The sequence below is a fragment of the Haemaphysalis longicornis genome, unplaced genomic scaffold (genome assembly GCF_048455015.1).
Source record: "Haemaphysalis longicornis isolate Haplotype H1 unplaced genomic scaffold, Haemaphysalis longicornis Haplotype H1 scaffold_2, whole genome shotgun sequence".
Taxonomy (NCBI): domain Eukaryota; kingdom Metazoa; phylum Arthropoda; class Arachnida; order Ixodida; family Ixodidae; genus Haemaphysalis; species Haemaphysalis longicornis.
Window position 1 is genome coordinate 269,933,871 of NW_027526295.1, and position 26,546 is coordinate 269,960,416.

Consider the following 26,546-nt stretch of genomic DNA (forward strand, 5'->3'; position numbering starts at 1 on the left):
AAAGGCGTCATCAGTGGGGTCCCGATCCGACTCACTGAAGCAGACATTCTCCACAACATTGATCAGTCCTTGGATGAAGTCTACACAGTTCGAAGACTTGGCACCTCATCTACAGTGGTTCTGACCTTCGCAGGGCCCAGGGTTCCGTACACAGTCCGGCTGTACGGCGCCGAATACCCATGCTCTATCTACAGGAAAACTATCCCAGTCTGCTCTACATGTCATACCGTCGGCCACAGAGCCACGGCTTGTCCTCGCCCAACCACTCCCGTCTGCCATAATTGCGGGATCAAAGAGCCTCAGCCGAACCACCCATGCTCGCCTACCTGTGACCTTTGTGCTGGCGCCCACCTGTCCGGCGCACCTGGCTGTCCTAAGCGTTATGCCGAACCGTTTGTTCTTCGACAAAGACGACTCAGACAAAACCATGCCAGCACATCTACTTCTCGAGCCTCCTCCCCATTTCGTGGCCGTCATCGAGACCGTTCAACAACTCCTTCAGCACGGAGACGCAGCCATTCTCGAAGCAAACAAGTCGCCCAGTCCCGGGATTCAAAGCCTTCACCCGAGACGGAGTACAACCAGCCAAAACAAGTAAGCTGGGCCCAACGGGTGTCTCCCACAGCTCAACCCCAGTACCTATTCACGCCCCCTCAACAACAATCCGAGCACCCAACTGCCTGTGTTGAATGTAAGCGCCTTACTCAAATTTTGGAACAACAAAACACTTTAATAGCCTCGCTCCAAGCTCGCCTTGATGCCCTCGAGAAAGCTGACTCCACTGCTAGCGAAAAGCGCAAGAAACCTAACCCTCCTAGTCCAACGCCAGAACCGTGTAACTCACATCCCTCAAAACAGACCCAACAGCCACCGCCACCACCGCAAATCCAAGACATGTTTTCTACACTCGCTACACAGCTGGCCTCCATAAACCAAGACCTTCACACTATTCGGGAAGAAAATCAGAAATTACAGCAAGAAATTGCATTACTTCGCACGGAATATAACACATTCAGGAAAGACGTCGCCTCCATCAGCACTCCATCCAGTTCACTCGAGCACAACTATGATCTCGGCCCCATTCGGCAGGAGAGGACTACAAAAGGTTCTTTAAGGACCCACACCCGCGCCGTCCCATACGCCCGAAACGCCGACAATGCCATCCCAGCTTCCTTACCTGATGGCGCGGAGACAGCCTAACCCACCTTCAACGACACTCCTACAATGGAATTGCAGAGGCTTCAAACAAAAAGCTGCGGCCCTTACTCAATACATCACCACCCTTGATTCTAAACCAGCAGTCATTGTCCTCCAGGAGGCGAATTCTCACATCAAGCTCCCTGGGTATATCCCCTACGGCCCGCCAAATAATTGCTCCACCCTCACACTAATTCGTAACACCATATCTGCAGTTGCACACGTCACCCCACAACGGGGATGTAATCATGTGTTCACCGAGCTCCTGTCTCCATCGACCAAACGTAAATCAAGCCTCTACGTTCTGAACATTTATTGCCGCCCTACCCAAAATGCCCCCGATATTTCATCCACAATACGCGATGCCATCGCTATCGCTAAAACAGGGCCCCTACTTATTCTCGGCGATTTCAATGCTGCACATCCTCAATGGGGCTACACGTACAAAACAAAAAGGGGCGTCCTCCTGGCGCAAGCAGTCGATGATTTTCAACTCCTGCTGCTTAATCAGCCCGGCTTACCAACAAGAACGGGAACCAGCACAGCGAGGGACACTTCTCCAGACCTCTCTTTCCTCAAGGGCACCTTGGATGTACTATGGTCATCAACTCACGAGAACCTTGGATCTGACCATGACATTATCCAACTCACCATTCGCAACCATAATTAAAACGTCAAGACAGGGGTCATCCGCCTCACCAACTGGGATGCTTTTCGCAAGGCCAATTCGTCGCGCCCCATAGACCTGGACCAACCTTTCACCGACTGGATTGATGACATAATTCAAACAGTCCGACTGAACACAAAAACCATAGCCACTTCTTTCCAGACACCTAGCGTGGATGTTAAACTTTTACATCTCTGGGAGGCCCGTCGAAGCTTAACAAAACGATGGAAGCGGCAAAGACATAACCGCAAACTCCGCCTCAGAATTGCAGCACTTAACAAAGAAGCCACTGAATACGCCAAACACCTCTCCAAAGAGAATTGGCTTCAGTTATGCGACAGCCTCCAAGGTACCCTCACCACTCGCCGAACATGGCATTTGCTAAGGTATCTTATGGACCGGCTTTCCAGCAAGAATGAAACTCAGCGCTCTATTACCCGCACCCTACACTCATTCAACGGATCGGCCCACGACCTCATACAAGCGCTCACGGCTAAATACCTCAACACCTCCCGCCACTTCACCCCACCCCCCTATACGGGGTCGACGAACAATGACCTGGATAAGGACTTCCAACTGTACGAACTAGAAGCAGCTCTCTCCGAGTGCAACAAAAATAGCGCTCCAGGTCCAGACCAAGCCACTTACCGGCTTCTTGCCAATCTGGATGGCGACTCTCTCGATCATCTGCTCCACCACATCAATTTATGCTGGGCCTCAGGCCAACTCCCTCCCCAGTGGAAGACAGCTGAGATCCGGTTCGTACCCAAGCCTAATAAGTCCCCTCACCTAGATAACCTTCGGCCCATTTCTCTAACCTCCTGTGTGGGTAAATTGGTTGAACGTTTATTATTGAAGCGCCTTCAAACCTTCCTTGAAAACAAGGGTCTCATTCCCAACACCATGTATGGGTTCAGGAAGCATCTGAGTACCCAGGATATTCTCCTTCGAATTAAAGAAGAGGTCCTTGCCCCGGCTACCCGTCACTCCCCGCGAGCCATTCTTGCCTTAGATTTAAAAGGCGCATTCGACAATGTGTCGCATTCATCCATACTATCCCGTCTAAATCAAACAGGCTGCGGCCACCGCACGTACTCATATATTGCTGACTTCTTAACTCAACGCCAAGCTATTATCCGGGTAGGAGATGTTCAATCTCAGCCTATTGCACTGGGTGATCGGGGCACGCCTCAGGGTTCCGTCCTCTCTCCACTACTTTTCAATCTGGCCCTCCTGGACTTACCCCATCAACTCGACGCCATCCCGCACGTTCATCACGCACTTTACGCTGATGACATCACAATATGGACAGACACTGACTCCATTGGAAAAATCCAAGACTCACTTCAACAGGCTACGGATGTCGTTAAGAAATATGCCTCATCAGTCGGGCTTCAATGCTCGCCACAAAAATCGGAACTTATCGTCGTACGCAAACATCCCCCTGCTTCACTCATTGAACCGATTTGTATCTACCTCGACGGCCATACCATACGACCCAGCTCCTCACTTCGAATTTTAGGCCTAATCATCCAGGCCAACACGCGTAATGATCAAACTTTATTGAAGCTCTCCAAGGCGTTTCAGCAAGTCTCCAACATGCTTCGACGCGTTCGAACCGCTGCCGGGGCATGAAGGAGAAAGATCTCATTCGACTGGTTCAAGCTCTCCTGATTTCGCGAGTAACCTATGTAACACCTTACCTTACCCTCACCAAAAGTGACACAGAAAGCATTGATCGATTAATCCGCAAAGCTTTTAAGCAAGTATTAAATCTACCTATGAACACTTCGACGGCCCGTCTCCTACAACTTGGCCTCCACAATACGGTATCCGAACTTATTGAAGGCCACCTATCAAGCCAACGGCTCCGTTTAACACAAACACCTGCAGGGCTAGCCCTCCTAAACAGCCTTCATATCCCATGCCCGCAATCTACTGTCTGTCAGCCCCTCCCTGACCATTGGAGAAGTAACATCCAGGTTCGCCCTTTACCCAAAAATATGCACCCTGACCTCCATCCCGGCCGCCGACAAGCCCGAAGCCAAGCACATGAGAATATTTATGGAAAAAGAACGGATGTCGCCTATACGGATGCTAGTACCTACCCTAATGGTCAACACAAAGTAGCCGTAGTCACCACAAAGGGCGCCCTCGTTACCTGTGCATCAATCAAGACATCATCAACCTGGGTTGCCGAGGAGCTAGCTATAGCCTTAGCCCTCATACACACGAAGTACCCAATCATTATTACGGATTCCCAAGCTGCCTGCCGAAGCTTCTTAGCCGGGAGGCTGGCCCCTTCTACTTTAAAGCTACTTTTACCACACCAACCCAGCCGGAAAGTCAATATCATCTGGACTCCTGGCCATTCCTCCCTGACGGGCAACAACTTTGCTCATCAGCAAGCCTGCGCCCTTTCTCTCCAGGCTTCCGAGGAAACCACATCATTAATCCCGCTCGTAACGTATCAGGACATCACGCAATATTACCGGTCCGACAGACAACACTTCCCTCCTCCTCACCCTTCACTATCCAAGGAAGAAGAATCGCTGCTCCGCAGACTACAAACCAATACATTTCCTCACCCAGTTCGCCTGCATCGTATATTTCCAACTCAATACTCTGCTGTATGCCAGTTTTGTTCACAACCCGGAACTCTAGCTCATGTTATAATACAGTGTGTGTGCAATCCCAAACTTCCACCTCTCCGATCCCCTCTTCCCACCCCTGAGCTGTGGGAGAACCTGGTGACCAGCGACCGTCTGGACGTCCAGCAGCTCCTGGCATCCAGAGCGAAGGCTCTCTGCTCACTTGATGGATTCCCGGACTAGGGAACCACTCCCACCTTAGAAAGCTCAAATAAACGTTTTCTCTCTCTCTCTCTCTCTCTCTCTCTCTCTCTCTCTCTCTCTCTCTCTCTCTCTCTCTCTCTCTCTCTCTCTCTCTCTCTCTCTCAATAACTCCGGCGCATGCCCGGCAATTGTTGCTGTTAGTCCATCGGGTGTTACTACCCACCGATTAACACATGCTCGCAACGGTGTATTAGCCAGCGCTTTACAAGAAATCTGTGCCCGTACCCTGAATACTGACGCAAAGGTTAAAGGATGGCGATACTAACGAGAGGACACACAAAGAAAAACTGATTATGGTGATTATGATGATAAGGGGACACGTTTGACAGTGGGAAGCACGTATTTTTACCTGTAATTACACCAATCGCAAGCACTGGCCAATTCCCCTCAGTAGGTATGCGCCATTATACCCTACAGAAGAAGTTGGGCACTAATGATTTTACTACATCATGTAAAGTGCTTAGATGTTCTCGTAATTTGTTTTAGAGGTAACAATCAATGCACTAAAGTGAGCGCGGAGAAGAGAAGAAACTTGAAAAAATTCTGCAGAAGTTCAGAGAAATATTTACTAATGCGTAGCATTCTTATGACGCTATTATAACGATTACAGGAGAAACTTACGCGAAACCTGCATTATCGTGGAAACGCCATGCATTTTCCGTAATTTTTATATATTCTTTTTATTTTTTAGTTTTTCGAAATTTCGTCCGACCATGCAATTATCTCCATTTACGTTATTACAACGATCTGAAATCTGACTTATTGTGGAAATTCAGGGCGTTACACGGTTCGCCATTTTCCGTATTTATTTTATATTTTTTCTTATTTTTTAGTTTTTCAAAATTTCATTCGGCCAATTATGTCCATTTACTCTATAAAAACGATTATAGGTGGAACTTTCGAGACATCTGCATTATTATGAAAATGCATGGCGTTAACGTTTCGCCATTTTCTGTAATTTTTTTTTTATTTTTTCTTAATTTTTAGTTTTGAAAAATTTTGTGCGACCAGTTATCTCCATTTACGCCATTATAGCGATTACAGGTAGAAATTTCGCGATATCTGCATTTTTGCGGAAATGCAGGGCGTTACACGGTCCTGGCTGTGGGAGTACTGGGCAAAGAATGCTACGCATTAAAATTAAATTAATCAGGGATAACCAAAGAAAGGTTATAATGGCTAAGTCAGACTTAAGTTAACATGGCCCGGGCACGTTCGAAAGAAAATTAGCTTTGTTGCGCTTGCCTCCAGCCACAACTAACTCGTTTTGCTTTCTCCTCTCTCGCAGCTGCAGCATAAGTGGATCGCGTTTCTTTCCCGAGAAAGCGTAATTTAATAGTCCCTTTCTGTTTTTCTTATCCTACCAAAAATGAGCGTTCTCGGGAAAGGCGATTGCGCTTCCTTGAAAGAAAAACTCGAAGTACTGCTCTTTGCGTTGTCTTTTTTTACGACCGAAAGTGATTCGATTTCGAATTGCCCAAGGGCATAAGCGTCCGAGAAACGAATTCGGAGTCTCGTTTCTCAAACGTGATACCGTATAAATTTCAATGTCTTAAGGAGCCTCGCTCTGAAGGAGGCATAGTTGACGTATCAGAGAGCGCGCACGTACCGAGGACAAAAATAATGTACGCGCATAGCAGTCTTCTGATAAGTACAAGGTCGCCCGAATTTGTTCGGCTTTTTAGTTTTCCCTGCGTTATGTGGCTTTTTTCCGCGTTGGCGCACACGATGCCCTGGTAAGAAATGCCCTCAGAGCCTCCCCAGACAAAGTATAAATCAAACGCCTTTCTTTTAGAGACAAAAACAAAGAAGATTTGCCGAAAGACATTAGATTAAAGCGTGAGGATACCAGTTCGTGGAATGAACCTTTGTAGGCACTCCTACACTCCCCGTTTCTGTGGACACAACTATTGTGAGCGAAAGAAAGGAGATATCTTCTTAGACGGTGAATCCGTTTGGTTATCTCGTCTTGAGATTACTGAACGAAGTTGGCACGAAGAAATATTAAGTACTAAAATGCATTTTAGGAATTTTTCTTCTCTTGAAAGTCGGTCGGGGCCGGTATTCTACAGTCGACGATGCAATTGGCACATTTTGCTTCTAAGATAGAAGGCAGTATTCTGACCCTTATACACTGCCGACAGAAGCATATTTTTTTTCACAGCGAGAGGCAGGACTTATACATTGCTTCAATACTCGCATATCACAGACGTAACGGCGGTGCACTCGAGAGAGAGAGAGACGGAAAAACCGAGAAGCGTTCAGTTTCCTGTTAACGGCACATCTTGCTGCATCAGTTAAGATAAAAAATAATAAACAAAGAAATAATGCGCAGATGGCTTTAATATATATATATATATATATATATATATATATATATATATATATATATATATATATATATATATATATATATATATATATATATATAATCAGGGTGTCGGACTGGAACCGAACCGGAAACCGGAACTGACCCCAAAAATAATAAATCACGGCTACCGGTTCACTACGAAACGGTGCGACCATACGTTGTTGATATAGCACGGTCAGTGTCATTCGGGGAGTTTTCGTTTTTACGTGCCATCAGCTTCGTGATCGTCCATGGACTTTAACACCTCAGATTAATCACAACGCTGCCAACCGTCCCTATTCGTGGTCGCCACTCGAGGAAAGAAATTTAGAGATTCGGTACTGAGCATCGTGTTTCTCACTGTTCAGAATTAGGTAATTTCAGACCGCTATTACCGGGGTCTTTTTCTTTTTTGCGTCATTTTCCCATAAGGCATCAAAGGAATGGAAGAATAAAAAAAAATGGAAGTGACAGGAGAAAGCGGCTTCACGCACTACAAAATACCGTATAGGCCAGTCTCAGCAAGAAAGTCCAACAGCTGCTTGTAGAGAGGACCATGACCGGGGTCCTCGGGGCAGTCGCACAAATATGTGAGCTAAATCTGCCCTTTCGATTTTACATAGGTAGCATTAGGGTCGGTAAGCTCGTGGATAAATCGATGATAATTTACAGGGGGTACAGACTGTATTAATTTGGAACTTCTTCCAGGTGGCTTGTGGATATTGTTGAGGGATTGATCAGGTGGAGGATATTTGTCTGTTTTCGCGCTACTGCAAGACTATCTCACGGCACGTTTTCGTGCGTTCCCTTTCCGATCTGAGGGGAAGTCACCCACTGTCCGGTTGAGAAAAAAGCCCGTGGAATAAAAAAATTAAGGAAGCTCACACTAACGCGCAAGACTTGAAGGTAGCGAAGCTGTGCGCAACCTTCACGACCATCGCTTCTTCTTCGCTGCCGCAACGACCTTTACTCCATCTTGTTTCAGATTTTTGGAAGTGATAATCATCGGACATCACCTTGGATGGGCGTACGCTATGATGTGTCCTTCTCGTTCGGAGCGAGTGTTACCACGACTACGGCGAACGCTGGAGTCTTTCCCGTTTCGAGCAAGTGTTGCCACTATTACGGTGAACACTGGAGTTTTTTTTGGCCAATCTCCTTCAGTGACTAGGCGGCTTGACAAACGTCCGCAGGGGACGGTGGGCGGTCGTCGCAAGGCACGCACTCACGAGCGCTCAGCATTTTCTTGGTTTTTTTTTTAACTGGCAAGTGGACACTGCAGTCTTGGCCAATTTCCCTAAGTGGGTATGCTTTGCTTGAAAAACGTTCCCGGAGGCGCTGGGCGGTCGTCACGAAGCGCGCACGCACGAGCGCTCGGCATTTTCTTGGTTTTAAGTGCGAATGCACTTTATAAGCGACCCTGAATTCCGGTGACCGCCGTCCGTCCACATAGCAACAGCTGCGGGTGCGCGCGCTCCTCGTCTTCCTTGGCAACGGGGGGAGATGGGCGCGCGCTGCCTGGCCGCTGACATGGCACATACCCACGTGGGGGATTGGCCAGGAATCTCCTCGTCTTCCTTGGCAACGGGGGGAGATGGGAGCGCGCTGCCTGGCCGCTGACATGGCACATACCCACGTGGGGGATTGGCCAGGAATCGGGCGTGAGAAGGGCTAATGCACCCGCTTAAAGGAGTACTGACACGAAATTTCAAAGCTGAGATCCGCTCTAGCAATCAAGTACAACGACAACACAAATAGGTGTCTGTGAATAAATGCATCTTTCTTTCTTTGTAGTTGTGTGTGTGTGTGTGATCTCTCTTTCGCGAACATTACCGAACCGCGCAAATTCAACTCCTGCATTCGCACTTTCACATTCTTCCCCTCGGGGAAATGCGGGGAAGGAAATTTTTTTAAACTTCCGAGCGGTAGCCGCGATGCCCGCGTTCACATGTGCCCCCTTGGCACTTTTTTGGTATTTTGAACTGCGCGGACACGAAAAATTACTGTTTGCTAACAGCTTCGCTGTTAAAAATGTGCTATATGCGCTGTGGTATATAACTGATTACATTACTCTTGGTAAAATGTCGTCCCACCAATTCATTTCTGCATGGAGGCGAAGCGGACCCTACTGAGACTCCGTACATAAAAGAGCGGCTGAAAAGAATGGTTCACGCATGTGTAGACAGCTGTAAGAATTTTTGTACGACTTTTTTGTGAATTGTTAGTTGTAGAAAAAGCTAGGTAGAATAGACCCTATGCAAAATGCGCCCCGCCATCTCACGTCGACTCCGGTAACTAGGTCCGCCATTTTGGTACGGTCGTTTGAAACCGAAATCAAGTAGCAAAACATAGAAGGCGGGCATTGACCGCTCTTGGTGATGGACTACAATGCCGGAGCATTGCTGCGTGCCGCAGTGCACGCAACGAGGAAATACCGGTCCAGATGGAGAAAAGGCACGGGAAGTTCCACGCTCTTGAACGAACTTTCTGACGCAAACTATGCCGGCGCGAGCAACCTTTGTAACACGCTGAGCGCGGTGCGCTGGGAGCGAATATTTGTCATTGGTTCGCTAAGCGCGGGATTTCGTAGTAGCTGTCCGGATGAAAAATACAGCTGCGTTGGAGTTCCATGGTTCAGCCTTTGTATTATAAATGAAGCCTGAGCGTGCGTCACCTATTTATGACTGACAGCGGCGCTCGAGCGGGGAAACAGTACCACACGTTGTCAAAATTAGGCTTTATTTCTTCACTCGTCCCTGTGGCTCTACGCCCGCTTCATTTCATTGTTAAATGGTACCGCTTATCCCCTACACGAGCTTTTATCTTACCTAGGGCTGTAAACTTTTCTTGCCGCACTACGCCGTCACGGCGCGGTTGAAAATTTCCTCTGTGGCGGGCACGCACGGTATCGGATTATGTTGTTAGTTTCTTTTCGGTGCATTTAGCCGCGTGTCGTTGCGGAAGTGGCGTACACTGTTTTATGATGATCTTACGTTGGAAAATTCGAGTGTCTGCACTTGGTTCCCGATTTGCCGGGCTGACAGGTTTGTTTACGTCAAGTTAACTTGTTGCCCATTGTCATTTCAGCCGCGATGTATTTACTGTCGAATATTTTCCGCCTACAATACACTCACTCCTCTAGTTTGTCACATACTGCATGCATGCCTCCGACGTAATGATAGTGGCCATTGATGTAGGTAGCTGAAGCAATTTTCAAGTTTTCATCAAAAAAAAAAAAAAAAATGAAACGGCCAGAGTTGCATCAGTCCGCCGCGCATCAGCTTGAGTGCTTTTGCTTTTTTTGTATCCACAGTGAAAATCCAAGTAAATTAAAATACTTCGCTGATTTATAGCGCGTGCAGTATAGCAAACTGTGGATATAAATGGAACAAAGGGAAGCATTCGCGCACCCCTGCATGCAGCGGTCTAGTAAACACGACGTTGCCCAGCCTCTGCGTGCTCGCGAGATGACCACGGCGTGATGTGGCTTGAATGCTTGCTGGTAGCTCATAGGTGACCCTCCAGGTGCCATGTCAGTCCTTGTTTCTGTTACTGTGGGGAGAGGGGGGGGGGGGAGGCCAGCAAAACTGAGGCAAAAAACCCATTCCAAAGGCTACCAAGTTTTCTCCCGAGCGCTTGCACGGCACTTTATTTCTGCTCGCATTGCTCCTGCACTCGACGTGCGCCGAACAGAAGCATTGGCAAGGGAAGGGAGGGGCCATTTTCTTGCGGGCTTCTCCAGTCAATGTCTTGGACACTCGCTGGCTTGATGCCCTGCTGTCTCAGACGTCCCCACTGTTGTGGCAGTTGTGCATGCAAGCTCCGGTGGCGCCTCTGTAAATCCTTGGGCTTGCAAGAGGACGAGTAGGTGCACAGCTGCCAGGATGTGACTGCATGCTCCACTGCAACCCGCCGGGCACTCGCACGCTGCCTCCACTATCTCCCCACTGTCCGTCTCAGAGGTGAGGCACACAACATAGGGCCGGTCAATTTTTCTCTGGGAGCGAAAGCAGCTGCTGACCACATGGATGAGCCCCAACCTGCAAGAACAGAGAGAATAACAGTAAATAGCCCTCAGGGAAGAACAGAACTAGTCCGCTACAGTTTATGCTAAAGGGACAGAGCAGAAAGCAATGGCCGCAAGGAACAGACTCAAAATGGCCAGATTTTGTGTCTTGCTTAACACTGTTGTAAGGGCAATAATCTACACCTCAAACAGCAATGATGTCAAAATCGTTTTTCAAGTTCGAGCGTGCAAGTATCGCTGCATGCTTTGTTAATGTACTTTTAAGAGAACCTCACTGTGGGTAATGATACCAGTACCCGCATATTCGTGTTCGTCATAACTTAAGCAAGCAATATCATGATTATCTGCAACTCACATCCAAAACCTTTCGAGATAAACAGGTAAACATTCTGGCTATACCGATGACCCACCGATTTTGAAAAAAAATTTTTTAGTTCAGTGAGTTCGAGCTAACGAGGTTTTACGGTATTATCTGTTCGGGCACACTCAAAACATGCGCTTTAGAAACTACCACAACCAACCACTGCCAAAAAAGGACAAGCCAGACGCACAAACAGATTTTTGCGGCAGGACATGCGCAATAAATAATGAAAACACACACAAAAAAGAAAATTCAAGGCGCATGTGCACTTTTGTAGTTGACTTCGCCGCAAAGCACGAATGCTTTGCGGCAAACGCGCGGGGGGACGACCGTCACGGAAAACGGCCGCAACCTTTCCGTAAACATCTTCGCCAAAAATCGTCCCGTAAATTCGATGTACTATCTTGATCACACTTAGGGTGAACACGGCCGCGCGCTTCATTCCGTCCACGGGAGCCGCCTGTCGGCGTTCCGGGAAACTTCGCACGCTTGCACAGTTCGTTTGCAACGAGGCTATGTTATGCGCGTGCGGAGGTACCCGGAACGCCGACAGGCGGCTCCGGCGCACAGAATGAAGCGAGCGGCCGTGTTCACCCTAAGTGTGATCAAGATAGTACAGCATTTGAAAATACCTAATCCATTCACTAGCGGTACGGTCTGGCGATTGTCGCTTTCCTCTTTCAGGGTTACTGCAACAGGGTCCCCGCTACGCATTTACATGGTAAACAACGGTGAACAAAGTGCTATACAAATGCTCATACCGGTTAACTCGCGTCAAGGAAAAAACAAAGATTTACTTACTGCGAGGCGCACGTGTTTGTCCGCACCGATGAAGGCGATCAATGCGACTCGGTGGCTAGGCGGCATGCCCTGCTGCGCTGGGCTCGGATGGGTCTTCGGCGCGGCACCACGAGTGGTGTGAGTCCTCAGACACAGTCGGCAGCGCAGACGAGTCCTTCGTCCACAATCCGTGGTCGGGACCCGGAAAACGCAGTCCAGTTTGAGCCATACCGCGTTACCGTCACCTACTCTTCCACAGTAAACAATACGAGACTTCGCGATCGTCGCCCGTACCAATATGGCGGACGGTCTTGTTTACATCAGTGTTGCTAGATCACCAAGCAATTTCGCATAGGGTCTATTCTCTTTGATGACCGCAAAAGGCAGGTCCAGAATTCACCCAAGTTGTGGTCGGCGCTATTCCCCTGTGAAGTTATACTGCGCGGTCTGCATGGGACGTGAAAGCAACCAGGAAAGCGATATCTACCGTGGCCGCGTTTTATTGGAGTTAGGTAACTCGCACTACGCTATTCCGGCCCCGCAAGACGTTGTTTTAACCAAAAACAAAAAATAATTATTAAACAACCTTCAAGTTTGACTTACCGAACGCCAGCGGGGATGTAATGCGAAAAAACAGATTTATAAGTGTCTTAATTTCTCGTTCGCAATCCAAATGTATTGCAAAACAAGACTGGAGGCACCACTAAACCTCACAGATATGATTCTAAAGACGATAGTCTTCCTTGTGCAACTAAAACGTAAAAATTTTGGTCTGTCTGTATGTCTGGGACTCGGTTCAGCCACCCGGCCAAAAAGACATAAAACCTGCGCAATAGTCTTATGTAACCACAGCCAAACCTAAACATCTAAGTCCGGTGTCAGCAACACTGATGCACAAGAACGAGACATTACGCGAATATAAGGCAGAAAATATATACATAAGTAATATGAACACGAAAGTGTTTTATTCCCGGATACACAAAGATTTGGCTGACGTCATATCCATCACTGAAGTGACGCCAGTACAACGAAGAAAGCGGCCTGTAAAGGGTGCACCCCTGCACAAAGGGTCTTCTTGCTAAGAAGCAATCTTTAGTACGAAGGAATACATTATACTTACGGTTGTTCGTTTTCGTGTTTTATATTTTAACACGAAAGTGTTCTATGCGACGATACCCCAAGATCTCTCTGATGTCATATCCGTCACGGAATTGACTCCAGTACACCTTCGCCAAAGTGGTCCGCCAGCACGACGTCGCTCGCCACGCACACCCGCAAGACAGCCGCCGACTCGCAAATCATGCTCGGCTGCAGATTACGCTGCACATTTCACTTTCTCGTTTTCGTGATTCCTACCACAGAGGAATCAACCACAGTTTTTACGATGCGTTTGTGTTTAAAATCTAAGCGAAGCCTTCTTCAAGGTGATCGGAGTAAGCCATGGTTTTTGTGAGCTGGCTTTTCTCACATTGTGTGTTGCACGGTGAGGCCTAACCACAAAGAAAAAGTAGGAGGCCATGGCGCAAACGCTGCGGGAGAAGGCCACCGACGACGATCGGGCCGCGTACGCCAAACATACGCGTGATACCCGTAGGAACCCGAAATACCGCGAAGCGAAAACGCAACACGTCAGCACGGCTACGACCCCACAGAATACTCCCCCGGCGCGACTGGGCTGTTTGAAAGAAAGTTTGTAGCCAATCAATAAATCACAAGCAGCTGCGCTGGTCATCCTCTTTCAGAGTGGAATGGCGCTGATTTTTTTTCGCCTTTTTTTTTGCAGTGTTCCTTTAGTAAAAAAAATATGGAAGCTTGGTTTTTGCGATAGCAAATAAAATACTACATCGACGCCAGAAAACCGTTGCCTGCTGTTGCCAGCGCTACTTCCTGGCGACATTTAATGGACACTGAAGTGAATTTGTCAAGCTCCCGATTTTGCGTGCACTGCGTAGACTGGCTCAAATTAACACACTTTTCATCGTTTATCCGTTTGATAAGTCGTTAATTATTTTATAAAGCGGGAAAGAAGAAAAACTACCATGCGCGGTCTGTGGCGGACGCCCCAACTAAAGTCTGTAACGTCGGGAGGAGGAGGCACCGTGATTGGACGATGTCCAAGGTTAGCATTCAAACAAGTTTCGGTTTCGGTTCTGTAAAACAACATGCTTGACATCCGACGGCATCGTTGGATGGGCATTCTCGATATCTCAATAATCGTCGCACCGCGCTTCTGCCATGTTGTCGGCTGTAAAATGCCTAAGATAAGCCTCCCAGGACGGCTTGGAATCGTATACAAATCACTAGCCGAGGCCTACGCAGTGGATGAACGCCCTCTTCGTCACCGTATACGCTCAAATGCCATGCGCTTTTCCCACATATTCGGAGCTTGCCTCACTCATGCCTGTATCGTAAAATGCGTGTTCGCACCAGGCCAAGGGTGTGCTGATTCAGGCTTGTGCCCACTGCCTGCAAGCAGTCGGTGCTTGTGGCAACAGCACGCCAACGAGAACTCGCTAACGCTTTTCCGTCAAAGAAATGCAATTTGCATTTCTTTGACGGAAAAGCGTTCGCAAATGTGCGGTCGTGCTGCTGACCGCTGTGCTTGTTTACCCAGCGCAAAAAAGTGCTTCCTGCTCCCTAGTTTTGCGCTGTAAGGTAGAAGTTTCAGTTGATTTTATTTCCTTAGTACCTATATTGACTTCACTAACTCTTCTCCCGCGTTCAAGTGGCCTTAGATTTTCCTACTAGCGTAAAGTCAGCGAAGCGTCGCATGTGCACTTGTGCAGCGCTTGTGTGGAGCGACCCGGACTCGGAGCTTGATACAGTGTACAAACTAACAAAGAAAGGCACATTCTTCCATTCACAAACGTGTTGTGGCTTAGTTTCAACTGAGCGAGCGAATTGCGACGACCCGTCGGCGGCCGGCGGACTAAACCACTGCCGCTGGATGAAAGGCGCACCTTGCGTGCGTTCGCATCCAGCGGCCGCGACTAAACGCTGGGCCGACTGACTCGGTCGGAAGGTCGGCGAGCCGTGCAGTAGCGCAGCCAATTGCCAGCTCATCTCCTCCCGACGTCACACGAAAACGCCACAGAAAATGGGCGAGGGTGCAGAAGGAGGACAGCATTTTCGAATTGATTTTTCTACTAAATAAATTCGCGTAAACGCGCCTAGAGTGGTCGAAACATGACCCATGTACTCCGGACTACAATTTGCGCTAGTAATCCCGCAATGTTTACAAATCACTTCTGTGTCGAAATCAAACGCCAATAGCAACGAAAGGTTCCACTAGATGGGATCCACTTTCCGCTTGGAACGCTCGTGCAGTAGGACGTCGTGGTTTTATAAACGTTGTAGCAGAGTCCGTCTCTGGTTGTAGTAAGGTGCCTCACTTCACGCGCGTCTCCACCGTATGGCAGCGCTGGCATAGAGACACCCGACTTGGATCAGTGGAACGCGGTAAATTTAAATTGACTTGAGCAACCCTCCAGCGTGTTATCTTGGGAGGAACTAGACGGGAGAGGAATAGCATGAGAGGTGAGCGGGAAAGAGAAGGGAGGCATTTACTTGCAGGGACGCCAGTCGACTATCGTCTTTCGGCGACATTTGCAAAGAAAGGAGCAGATACGCGGCCAGTTTTTAATGCTGGCTTTGGTAGGCGGCTGCCAATCGCATAAATATGACCCTGTTACATCATAAAGGCTGGAGAAAAAAGTGCCTGGTAAACGGAAACAACTTCATTTATTTTCCCGTTTATGTACCATAATTGTTTGAATTTGCCATTAGAATCGACGGCGTTGCTATTGGTACAAAGCCATTTTTTGATTGAACCAAACTTGTGTTTTTAGGTCACGGTACCTTTGAACAAGGTTAATTTTTTCGCACATATAATTATTCTATTTGAACCGGCTCGCGAACCGGTTCGGTGTGAAATTTAGTCGCACCGGGACCCGTACCGTAACGGAACCGGTATTTTCTTCGGTTCGGCACGAACCAGCAAGAGAGAGAGAGAGAGAGAGAGAGAGAGAGAGAGAGAGAGAGAGAGAGAGAGAGAGAGAGAGAGAGAGAGAGCTCTGGTACGTGCACGGCCGCACGCATTGCGCGCAGACATACACGCACATATATTCACGTAGTGAGGCATATTTTGGCAGAAAATGTAATTGACGTTCGCGAATGCAAGGCTTACCCGCGAACAGTTTATCACAAGCCCCCTAGCTGCTCAGACCTAAAGTGAAACTCGAAACGTCCGCTACGGGCGCACAGCAGCGCACTGCAGCTGAATATATGACGCCAACGTTTTGCTTTTTTTGGCAATGCCGTTTTTGGCAATGGCACGCCACGCGCTGGACTCTGGCGGAACAGAGAGAGAGAGAGAGAGAGAGAGGAGGAGGAGCTACGCGCAGGGGTGGCACATATTTAAAAGAGCCATGAAGACAAAACACAAGTTTGGTCCATTCGAAAGGTTGCCTCGTTAGAATCATACTGACACCACTTTTAACATACTCTTCGCTCAAATAAGCTATATAATTAGGGGGAAAGGGAGTGTCCATGCGACCCACTCGCTCATTTCCCGCAACAGAACCTATGATGTCATATGAGCCCAGATGTGCGATTGGCTGAGGCCGGCAAAAGCAAACGCAAAATAGGCACGGCTTGTAAGCTTGCCGAACGAGCTATTTGCGCCTAAATTAGTTATTATTTTATTTTTATTTTATTATTTATGTACATACTGCAGACCTTTCATAGGTCCAAGCAGGACAGGCGCTTTACAACAAGACGCAAAAAAGAAGAAGAACATAAACAACAATGCACAATAAACATGAGAACATCAAGTAAGGGAGTTAAAACAACGGGATTGAATATCAGCGTTCCAATCATTTATCGTTTGGGGAAAAAAAGAGAACTTGAACAGATCTGTGCGAGCGAAATACGGCGTAAACATTCCCGGGTGATAGTGGCGTGTAGACCTTCTTGACAGAGGAATTAAATAATTACTGGGGTCTAGCCCACGCTTTCTGTTGACGACAAGAGAAAGGAAATCTAAACGGAGTTTCTTCCGACGTGCCTGAAGTAATGGAATGTTATTATCACGCAGTAAATCTGAGGGGGAATCGTAAGGGGAAAATTTAGAATATATGAACCTGGTGGCCTTCCTTTGGATTTTTTCCAACTTACTGATGTTTGAAGATGTGAACGGGTCCCAAATTATACAAGCGTACTCGAGTTTTGGTCTAATCAAGGAATAATAACTCAACAGCTTAACATTAGAGGGAGCGGCTTTAAGTTTATGTCTTAAAAAACACAGCTTACGAAACGCAGATGAACATACATTGTCAATGTGCTCGTTCCATGATAAAGTATTCGTTAATGTCAAACCCAAATATTTTACAGAAGTGACCTCTTTCAGTGGTGATGATCCCAACTTGTAGTTAAAGCTTAAAGGCACTTTCTTGCGTGTAATGCGCATTATGACACTTTTTTCTGTGTTTAAAACCATTCCCCAGCGGGAACACCAATCACCTATTCTACCGAGACTTTTAGACAGGTTTTCTTGGTCACTTGGAGAGGTGATGCTACAAAACAGGACACAGTCGTCCGCAAATAACCGCATTTCCACACCAGGGCAAGCTTCATATACGATATCATTCACAAAAAGTAAAAAAAGCAAGAAAAGCAATGGTCCCAAGACGCTTCCTTGGGGAACGCCAGAGCGAACTGGAAGGAAGTCAGATTTTTCATCGCCGAGCGAGACAAATAGCTTACGATTAGATAGGTAGTCGTAATGCATTGCATGCATTACGAGTGCAATGCATATCCATTTTACAGCAGTAAGAATTGTGCGGTAAACAACAAAAGTTACGAAAATGCACGTAAACATAGAAGTACCAATGCGCACTGCTGTTGGTACTAGGCGCACTATGCTTGTTTTAGCTACACAGCAGTCCGACGCTTTGGAGTTGTCTTATACGACGCTGGCCGATTGGTGTAAGCGACGTTGCCTTACGTGACCCTGTTTGTCAAGCATGCCCTATGTTTGACGAAGCGATCACTTTCTACCGTAAAAAAACAAGCAAGGTGTAAATACGGTCAAAAAACCAACCAACGGCGGAGTGCTAAGTATGCTAGCGCCACCTGGGAGGTTTGACGGCAAGCAAGGCTGCAGAGAGAATGGCGCAGTTGAAGTTTGTTTGTATGCGCGCCGTTATGACTTCATTGTAGACGTCACCAAACACACGATTTGGCGGGAGAAAGAAAATTTTAATCGAAATTGATTAATTTCTTAGTGAATACGGCATTATTTGCTGCCGCGCAAGCGCTGGGGACGCTATAAAACACGAAATCTTTCGAATAAAACCAACTTGTATTTTGTCTTCATGGCTCCTTTAAGTTTCAACGTCACTTGCAGCGAAAAAATCAGACACGAGGCCTATTTGTTGAAACTTGAACTCCATAGGGTGGGAAAAGTGCACTCACGTTGATTTTTTTTTTTGCGAAACTGCTTTAGAGTTGCCTCTACCCGAAACGATGTAGCCGTATACAATACACATTTATAAGTACCCACTACCAATACTACAAATCGCATACTGTTACTGGCACCTCGTATTTGCGATCTTCTTCTGAAGCCAAGCTTGACAGCTAAGGTCAAGCAACATGAGCATAAGCTGTCCGGTGTATCAGTGACCGAAATGTGACGGCGAGTGCACGGCCCTGCCGTTCGGGACAGCTTTCAGTGTCGTGCACGACCCAATATAATGTGCTCTCTTGCCTCCCTTTGCAGCAGAACTGCAGGCTCCGGACGACCGTGCCAGCTGGCGTGCCGGGCTGGTCCCGTCCACGGTGGCCTCCTCATCGTCCCGGTCACTAGTGGTTGTCGCCGGGTGCGCATGCGCAGCCGTAGCAGCCGTGGCGCTGGCAGCTGCGGTCGCTTGGATCGTGCGCGTGCGGAAGGCATCCTTCAGGTACAGCAGTCAACCTATCGATAACCGGCGACGGTTCAAGGGTCGCGGAGCTACGCCTGAGATAATACCATAGCTAAGTAAGCTCCAAATAAACGTTAGCTAGAAATTAACATCAAAGCATGTTAAGTAATATGAACCATAAAAAAGAACAAAGTAGTCGTATAATGGGAGAAGATTAGCTTGTAAACTCAGACAGGCGCAGCACGCGTTCGTGTTATTCCAGTGGAGCTGTTTTAGGTTTTTATTTGTGTTTTTTTTTTGCATCCGTGGGAATAATTAAGCCGCTCACTCTCTAACTGCCGGGCCGCTGTTCCCCGCGCGTATTCTCTCGCGCTACCTGTTCGCCTCCGGCGCGTCAAATTACGATATAGATTGATCCTGAAAGAACTCCTTCCCTGCAATGCATTTGTGTTGAGAAGTGAAGCCGAATGGAAGGAGATCGGTGTGAGCTTGGTCTTTCTAATGTGGGTTTTCCACTTTGTGTGTTACAGTTGCACAGTGAAGCCTATTTATAACGAAAAATATGCGGCAGTGAGCGCAAACACGGCGGTAGGAGACCACCGGCAACGATCACGGACGCCAAGCGTAAGCGCGATGCCTGCCGGCACCCCGTGTAGGTTGTATTCACTGGCGTGGTTTGGACGGCCACTGCATGTTCACTGTACGTCCATGTTTGGATGTGTATTTGCGGACGTACAGTGGACATCCAGCAACGGATGTAGTATATACCTTTCCGTATGTCCCAAGCACATCCGCCCATGGACGTACAAAGTTATTACGAAGAATCCAAATAATGGTGTACATTGAATATGCAAGCAAAAAATGAAAAGCCACTCTCCTTTTAAATTAAAAAGATTTTGTACATCAACATTCTGACTTGTATATTGCAAGTTTCATCGTTTAATACTAAAATTAAGCCTAACTTTCTTTTTAGAACCACCTCACCAACTCGATGGTCTGTTTGGAGAAGGATACCCTTCTCCATTGAGGGCCACTAACAAAATGTGTGAAGCAAGTTGACCGTGTTCGTGCATACTTGTCTCCCCAGTAGTGCGTTAGTGTTGTGCGATGTATTATCTCTTGTAGGAATATACTTTCCACGGTAATAAAACATTTGTGATTCTGTAAATATTTTCTGAACATCCAAAATAGTACGTCCAAGTTCGGATGTCCGAATGTATATACGTTAAAGGAGTAGTGACACAAAATTTCAAAGCTGAGATAACTACGTAAATTGCTTCCTTTTTATTAGGAGATATCTCCCAGTAAGTTTCAACAGTAGCAGTTCGATATAACATATTTTAAATCCATTTTAATATTTGTCCGCACGAGAAAGCCCAGAGCGGGCCAGCATGACATCATCTGCTACTTGCCCCAAACTGCCGACGTCAGGGCTCCTGTGACGTAGCCGACGTGTTAACTGAGGTTGGCGCGCGCTGCTGCACCATGTGTACACGTCATCGTTTTGGGACAGACGTCATGCTGCCCGGGCGCGTGGGGATGGCGAAGACCTCGGCCGGTCTGGGCGCGCGGGTGTGCTCGCTCGCGCGCGCGTCCAGACCGGCAGCGGTGCGACAAGAATGGTGACGTCAGTGCTACCTTGTCGTGGCGGCCGCTCGGCGTTCGTTTTGTCCACGACCGGCTTTGTCCAAGCCGGTCGTGGTTTTGTCGAAACCGAAACTGACACGAATAAACGACGCCGAAAACGATTGTTTATGCTGCGATCGACCGCCTAACGTGCCATTCTATGATTAGTGGGATAGTGGGTCTACTCGATTATCAGTTCCGGGTCGTCCGCGGACTGCCCAAGACGCAATCCGGCGCTCGTTTTTTCCATGTATTCCTATGTAGCTTCCGGTCCGGGGACAGTCCTCGGACTGCCCGCGGACCGTCCAGGACTGGTAAATCGAGGAGGCCCAGTATAGGCACCCACAGCAGCGAAAAAAACGTAAAACGAAAATTTCGTGTCAGTAATCCGAATCTATGTTAAATCCGGACGTCCCACGGACGTACACGCTATATGTTCATCAGCTAAAAAACGGACGTCCACTAAAGCCAGAATGTACGGACGCCCAGTGTGGTTGCTTGGGCAGGTCTTGCATCACTAGTACAATGAGCTGAATACTAGGCTTGCCCCGGAAAACGCTTGTTTTGCACAACTGTCGTTTGTCTGTCGGCGCTATCTTCCCCCAGGGGCCCAGAGGAAGAGGAAGAGCAGGAGGCGGCCGCCTGGGAGGCCTGGTCCGACGGCCGGCTGGCATCGTGCGCCAGGCCGGCCTGGCAGCCCCAGCCCCCTGACGACGGTCACCAGCGGGTGCAGCAGCAAGAACTGCAGCCCGTACGCCTCTCGGCCGGAAGCAGGGCGGCTTCGATTGCGGGTAAGACTTCTCGAAACACGCGTATGCCGATAAAAGTCGGGTGAAAAAGAAAAGCGTAGGTGACAGTGCAAACTGGCGACGATGAAAAAACACAGACACCGCACTGTCTTTGTTATCGCGTACTTCTGTCTGTTCGCTTGTATACGTCTAACATGTACGGGGAATAAGCCTGCTATCAGGCTATTTGAAGCAAAGCGACAAGCCTGATAATGTATGTTCTGAACTTGTGCTCGGTTCGTAGCCAAGTAACTTCTCATTCTCTCCAGTTTGATAGTTTACGCGCTTGGCAACGTGGTTGTTCGTAGTCCAAGTGTTGATACAGTCCGTCTCAACACTTAGGCATTGCCTCTGTCACATGGCTGTTCATGAAATCGCATAATCAAATTCGTCAAATTGCATCAAAGGGTGCCCACTGGTTATCATTTGTCGTCCACTTGCTCACTTGATGTGTGAATTGTTTTAAGTGCGGAGGACTTTAGGGGCCCGGCCCGTCGTCGTAGCTCATTCAGGGTCACGGGGTCTAAAGCCACTGTTGCCCCGCGGCGTCACGCGCCAAAACAGAGGCTTCGAAAAGATCACCGCTTCCCCTGGTCTCGATCAAACCTGGGTGCCGTTACAATCCCATTGCGCCACACAGGCACACGTCGCCCATATGCAAAGGTTGGGGGTGATCTTTGCGTTGCGCCTTTGCCATGGAAGCTGCGATTGCTAGGCCGCAAATAAGTACGCAGTGATATAAAATCAGAAAAATAAATAATGAATTAAGATGTTAATTACCCCCATTCATGGGAACTCAGTCCAGTGTCTCTATACAGTCCTTTCCAGGGGCTGCGGCGCCCTCTCTTGACTACTTTCGGTATCAGCGCCAGGCTGACGCTGAAACTAGTCAAGAGAGGGCGCCCAGCCCCTTTGGCGCTTTGGCGAATCACTACTGCGCACTCGAAAGCTTTCGTGTTGAGTGGAACTGCTTTAATGTTTGTTAGATGTGATCATGAAATGCTGTGATCTCAATGACTTGCAGTTTGATTCTCATTGATAATCACTTCAAGGCCTGTCATTTTCATTTTTTGGGTGTGCAGGTGTAAGCTTAAGGAGTCCGTCACCCGGCGTGGTCCAGGGCGCAGACCTCACCGAACGGCTGGCTGAGATCCACATTGACAGAAGAAAAGTCACCTTCCTAGAAAATCTTCATCAAGGTGAAATTATTTGCTTTGATTACTGAAGAGACAGCCTGAGATTCATTCACCTTTATGGTGGGCTGCCCTGTCACATTCGTTACTCCTTCTATCCACTATTTGTTCATTGAATTGAACAAAGCCAGCGAAAGTTACCCCTGTACAAGGTGTACTTAAAAAGAACTTGCAGCTGGGCGAGTTGGTGTGAACTTTGCGACGTGGTTGAAGCGCTAAAAAAATAGATGGACACAAGAAAGATAAGACAGGCGCTGTACGGAGTACAGCGCCTGTATGCTGCAAACGAAACTTTGCGTGAAAACTAAGTGGAATATTAGCTGTGGTTCAGCCATTCCTTCATTCTTTCTTCACCATAATATTCTAGGCGCTATACCATAACCATCTGCAGAAAGTTCACAAGGAAGCGTATACCAACAATCTGAAAGTTTTGACGGCGCCGTTTTTGAAACAATTCACTCCACACATAAATAAAAATAAATTTTAAGTGCAAAGCATTACCACGGTTTCTCTGCATCAATTCTTCAGGTATGTATGTCTGTATGCCTGTTGAGTAGCATTGCTGAAGAAGTCGTTGATCAGACGCAAAATAGTGTAAACGAAGTTTTGATGAGTTTAGCAAGTGCGTATCTGCTAGTGGGCACCATAAAGATAAATGAAAGAAACTCGCAAGAACCGTCTTATTCAACCTAATCCCTGTATTTGCGTTGATGAACAGGTTTAGCCGAAAGGCCAAGCTAACTCTACGCGAGGTGAGTGTACACGAAAGGGCTAATTCGAGTGAAAAAGTGACCCATCATCATTTTTAAAAATAAGCGACAGTAATGCAGACATGTCCATAACAGCTTTGCCTGAGTGCTGTACGCTGATAGGTATTGAGCGAGGGGGCACTAATTTGGCTAGCCGGAGGACGTCGATCGTTCGGCAATTCCTGAAATAACTGCTCTGAATTATCTACTAAACCTCATTGTTTTTATTGCCACAGGCACGTTTGGTCAACTCTTTCATGGCCTTCTGGTCGAAGAATGGGCCGAGGTCGGAGCCGAGCAAAATGTCCTCATCAAGACTGTAACAGGTAGGCCGGGGTAATAAGAGCATTCAAGTACACGGGCCTGAGGCTGTGATTTAATTGGAAAGCGGTTGTACACAAGTTGTTCTTGCATAACTTTGCTCTGCATACAACAATATTTGTGAAATAATGAAATGATTTTTGATAAACCTGGTAAACTGAGCAAATTCGCCGGTGATGTAATGCAGCAAGGAATAGCAAAATTGCCCCCATCTCCCCGCGAGGGAAGCCTGGTGTGATGCGGCGCATGGATACGCGAAATGAGAGAGTACACGTGTTTTAGCGACCACCACCCAGCTCTTTATTACATTTAAGAATGATGACTTTATGGTCAGTAAAGTGCACAGTGAGCGGTTGCCGCAGCAGTGGTGGAATCTTGGTTTCATCGTCGATGTTTGAGAAGAACGAGAGCGAGCGCTGACTGAACCGCCGCGGAGCGATACCCGCTTTATATTCACAGCGCTTGAAGGAGAGGAGACCGCGGGAGAGAGTCGCGCATGCGCGCACATGCGCAACGGAGCAGCTGTTAATGCAGCGTTAACGCAGCGAAGCGCGCGCCAACCAAGCGCGCCAGCTGTCGTTATGCTAATGCGCCGGAGTGAAAGTGTTGCGCACTGCTGTGAGAGAGACGAACGGAGGAGAGTGGCGCGTGCGCAGGGGGCGTGCGGACGGACGCCGACGACGCAGGAGGGACATGCCTCAGAGCAAGAGATGCGCCGCATCTAAAAATTAAACCCTTTCTCTCTCTTTCTGAGACGCAAACATGCACGCACATCAATGGCTGGATGCCGACGCCACTTTTATGTAGGCAATGCTATGCGCGTGGATAGCAATCATCTACGCGCATGACGCAAGTAATTTTCTTAGCTGCATTCTGCACCCCCCCCCCCCCCCGAAAGCCACGGCATGAAAATTGTCTTCTCATTTTCCTTGATGCTTATTACAGGTGTGCAGAGATTTAAAACTTCGAATACTTTGTGAATAGTGCTTGCTCTTTGAATTCATTAGAGCACAGTTTCACCGTTCTAAGTATTCAAAGTTTTCAAATATTTCAAATATATGAATAATAGAGCAACAAAACTTGGCTCTGCCGCACGACATTCAAACTCCCAAGCTTCACTGCGGAACGCGCTCTTTTGGGTTGGCTTTTTTGCACAACGCTTAAGCTATGCAAGAAAGCTTAACTCGTGTAAACCTGTAGGCTAGCAGCATTGGAGCGCGACTTCTGTAATATCGTGTCTGTCGCTTAGTTCCTAGGGCAAAATGTAGCTTTCGCTGCACTATTGAAATTCATTTAAACAATTGCAGATAGCAATTGTTCATCGTGATGAAGATGAGGCGCGACTTCAACCCGCGTTCTCTTGCAGGCGAGGCGTCAGCAGCTCAAGCTTCGCTGGTGGTTCGCGAAGGTCTGTCCCTGCTGGGAATGAACCACGCCAATGTGCTCTCCGTGGTCGGTGCTGCGTGTGATGAGTCCGGGCCGCCGCTTCTCATCTACCCTTACATGAATGCAGGGAACCTGAAGCGCTTCCTGCGGCAGTCCGACCAAGTGAGTACAACGACGCGCCACCTGGAGCAACCATTGGGCTTTTATTCCCCCTTCCCACACTTCCAAACAGTGCACTACTGGCATACATCTACTCTTTCAAAAATGTTGTGCAAAGCGAGGATAAACAGCTTGTTTTTTTTTTTACTCGCAGGTGCTGGTCACTCAGGACCTTGTGGACATGGCCATTCAAGTGGCTGAAGGACTGCAGTACCTGCACAAACGAGGCTTCATTCACCGCGACGTGGGAACGAGGAATTGCGCGTAAGAGTTCTACTTTTACACTTTTAAGAGTGCTACTTTTCAGAGCGCTACGCAAGAGCACTACTTTTGCAAGAGCACTGCATTTGCACACCGTCCTTGCATAGAGGCCAAGCAAAAAGGAGGAAAGGAGGTTCTGGAGTTCGAGAATTCATGAACCCCCCCAAAAAACAAAATAGTCAGAAATCGGTCAGTCAGTTTCAATTGCTTCGAATTTTTCTAGCGAGAAAGTCCACGGATGGAAGCTCATACTGCCAGGCATTTTACGAGAATTCGGAATACGCTGATGTCGAGTTATCAAGGTCATACTTTATTCTAACGCAACAGTCTCACCACTATACTTTAGGGCAGCTGCCAAAATAGGTCAGTCTTATGTCTCCCTTTTCTCGAGTACACACATTACCGTTGCTATCCCTGTTCCATTAAACAGCAAACATCGCCATCATCCTCTGTGGTAATGCACGTGTTGCGGATAAACTCATGCCCGACCGCACATGCAGCGTTGACGACCGCCTGCACGTGAAGATCACGGACAGCGCCCTGTCGAGGGACCTGTTTCCCGACGACTACCACTGCCTGGGTGACGGCGAAAACCGGCCAGTCAAGTGGCTGGCGCCCGAGAGTCTAAGGCCCGTGCCGGGGTCTTTCTCCCCGGCCAGCGACCTCTGGATGTTCGGAGTCACGCTCTGGGAGCTCATGACACTGGCGCAACAGCCATATGCAGAGCTGGACCCCTTCGAAGTGGCAGAACACCTTGAACGCGGTTACCGGCTTGCGCAGCCCATCAACTGCCCCGACCCATTGTAAGCACCAGCTGTTACGGCGTTTAACCACAAAGAATGTTTCCTTGCTGATGATAACATTGATAACTGCCTTTCTTGGATTTCGGTTCAACATTTGCCTAGT

The 26,546-nt window shown here is 48.0% G+C and overlaps 1 protein-coding gene across 1 annotated transcript in view; it reads left to right on the plus strand.

Annotated features, from left to right (window-relative positions):
- Positions 1-26,546, plus strand: part of Dnt (tyrosine-protein kinase Dnt) — an 81,536-nt gene that overhangs the window by 50,245 nt on the left and 4,745 nt on the right. The window contains exons 4-10 of the mRNA XM_077700643.1: positions 19,016-19,196; positions 21,390-21,574; positions 22,654-22,770; positions 23,750-23,839; positions 25,201-25,382; positions 25,534-25,643; positions 26,141-26,443. Coding sequence (XP_077556769.1) covers positions 19,016-19,196; positions 21,390-21,574; positions 22,654-22,770; positions 23,750-23,839; positions 25,201-25,382; positions 25,534-25,643; positions 26,141-26,443 — 1,168 coding nt within the window. The remainder of the gene's footprint in view (positions 1-19,015; positions 19,197-21,389; positions 21,575-22,653; positions 22,771-23,749; positions 23,840-25,200; positions 25,383-25,533; positions 25,644-26,140; positions 26,444-26,546) is intronic.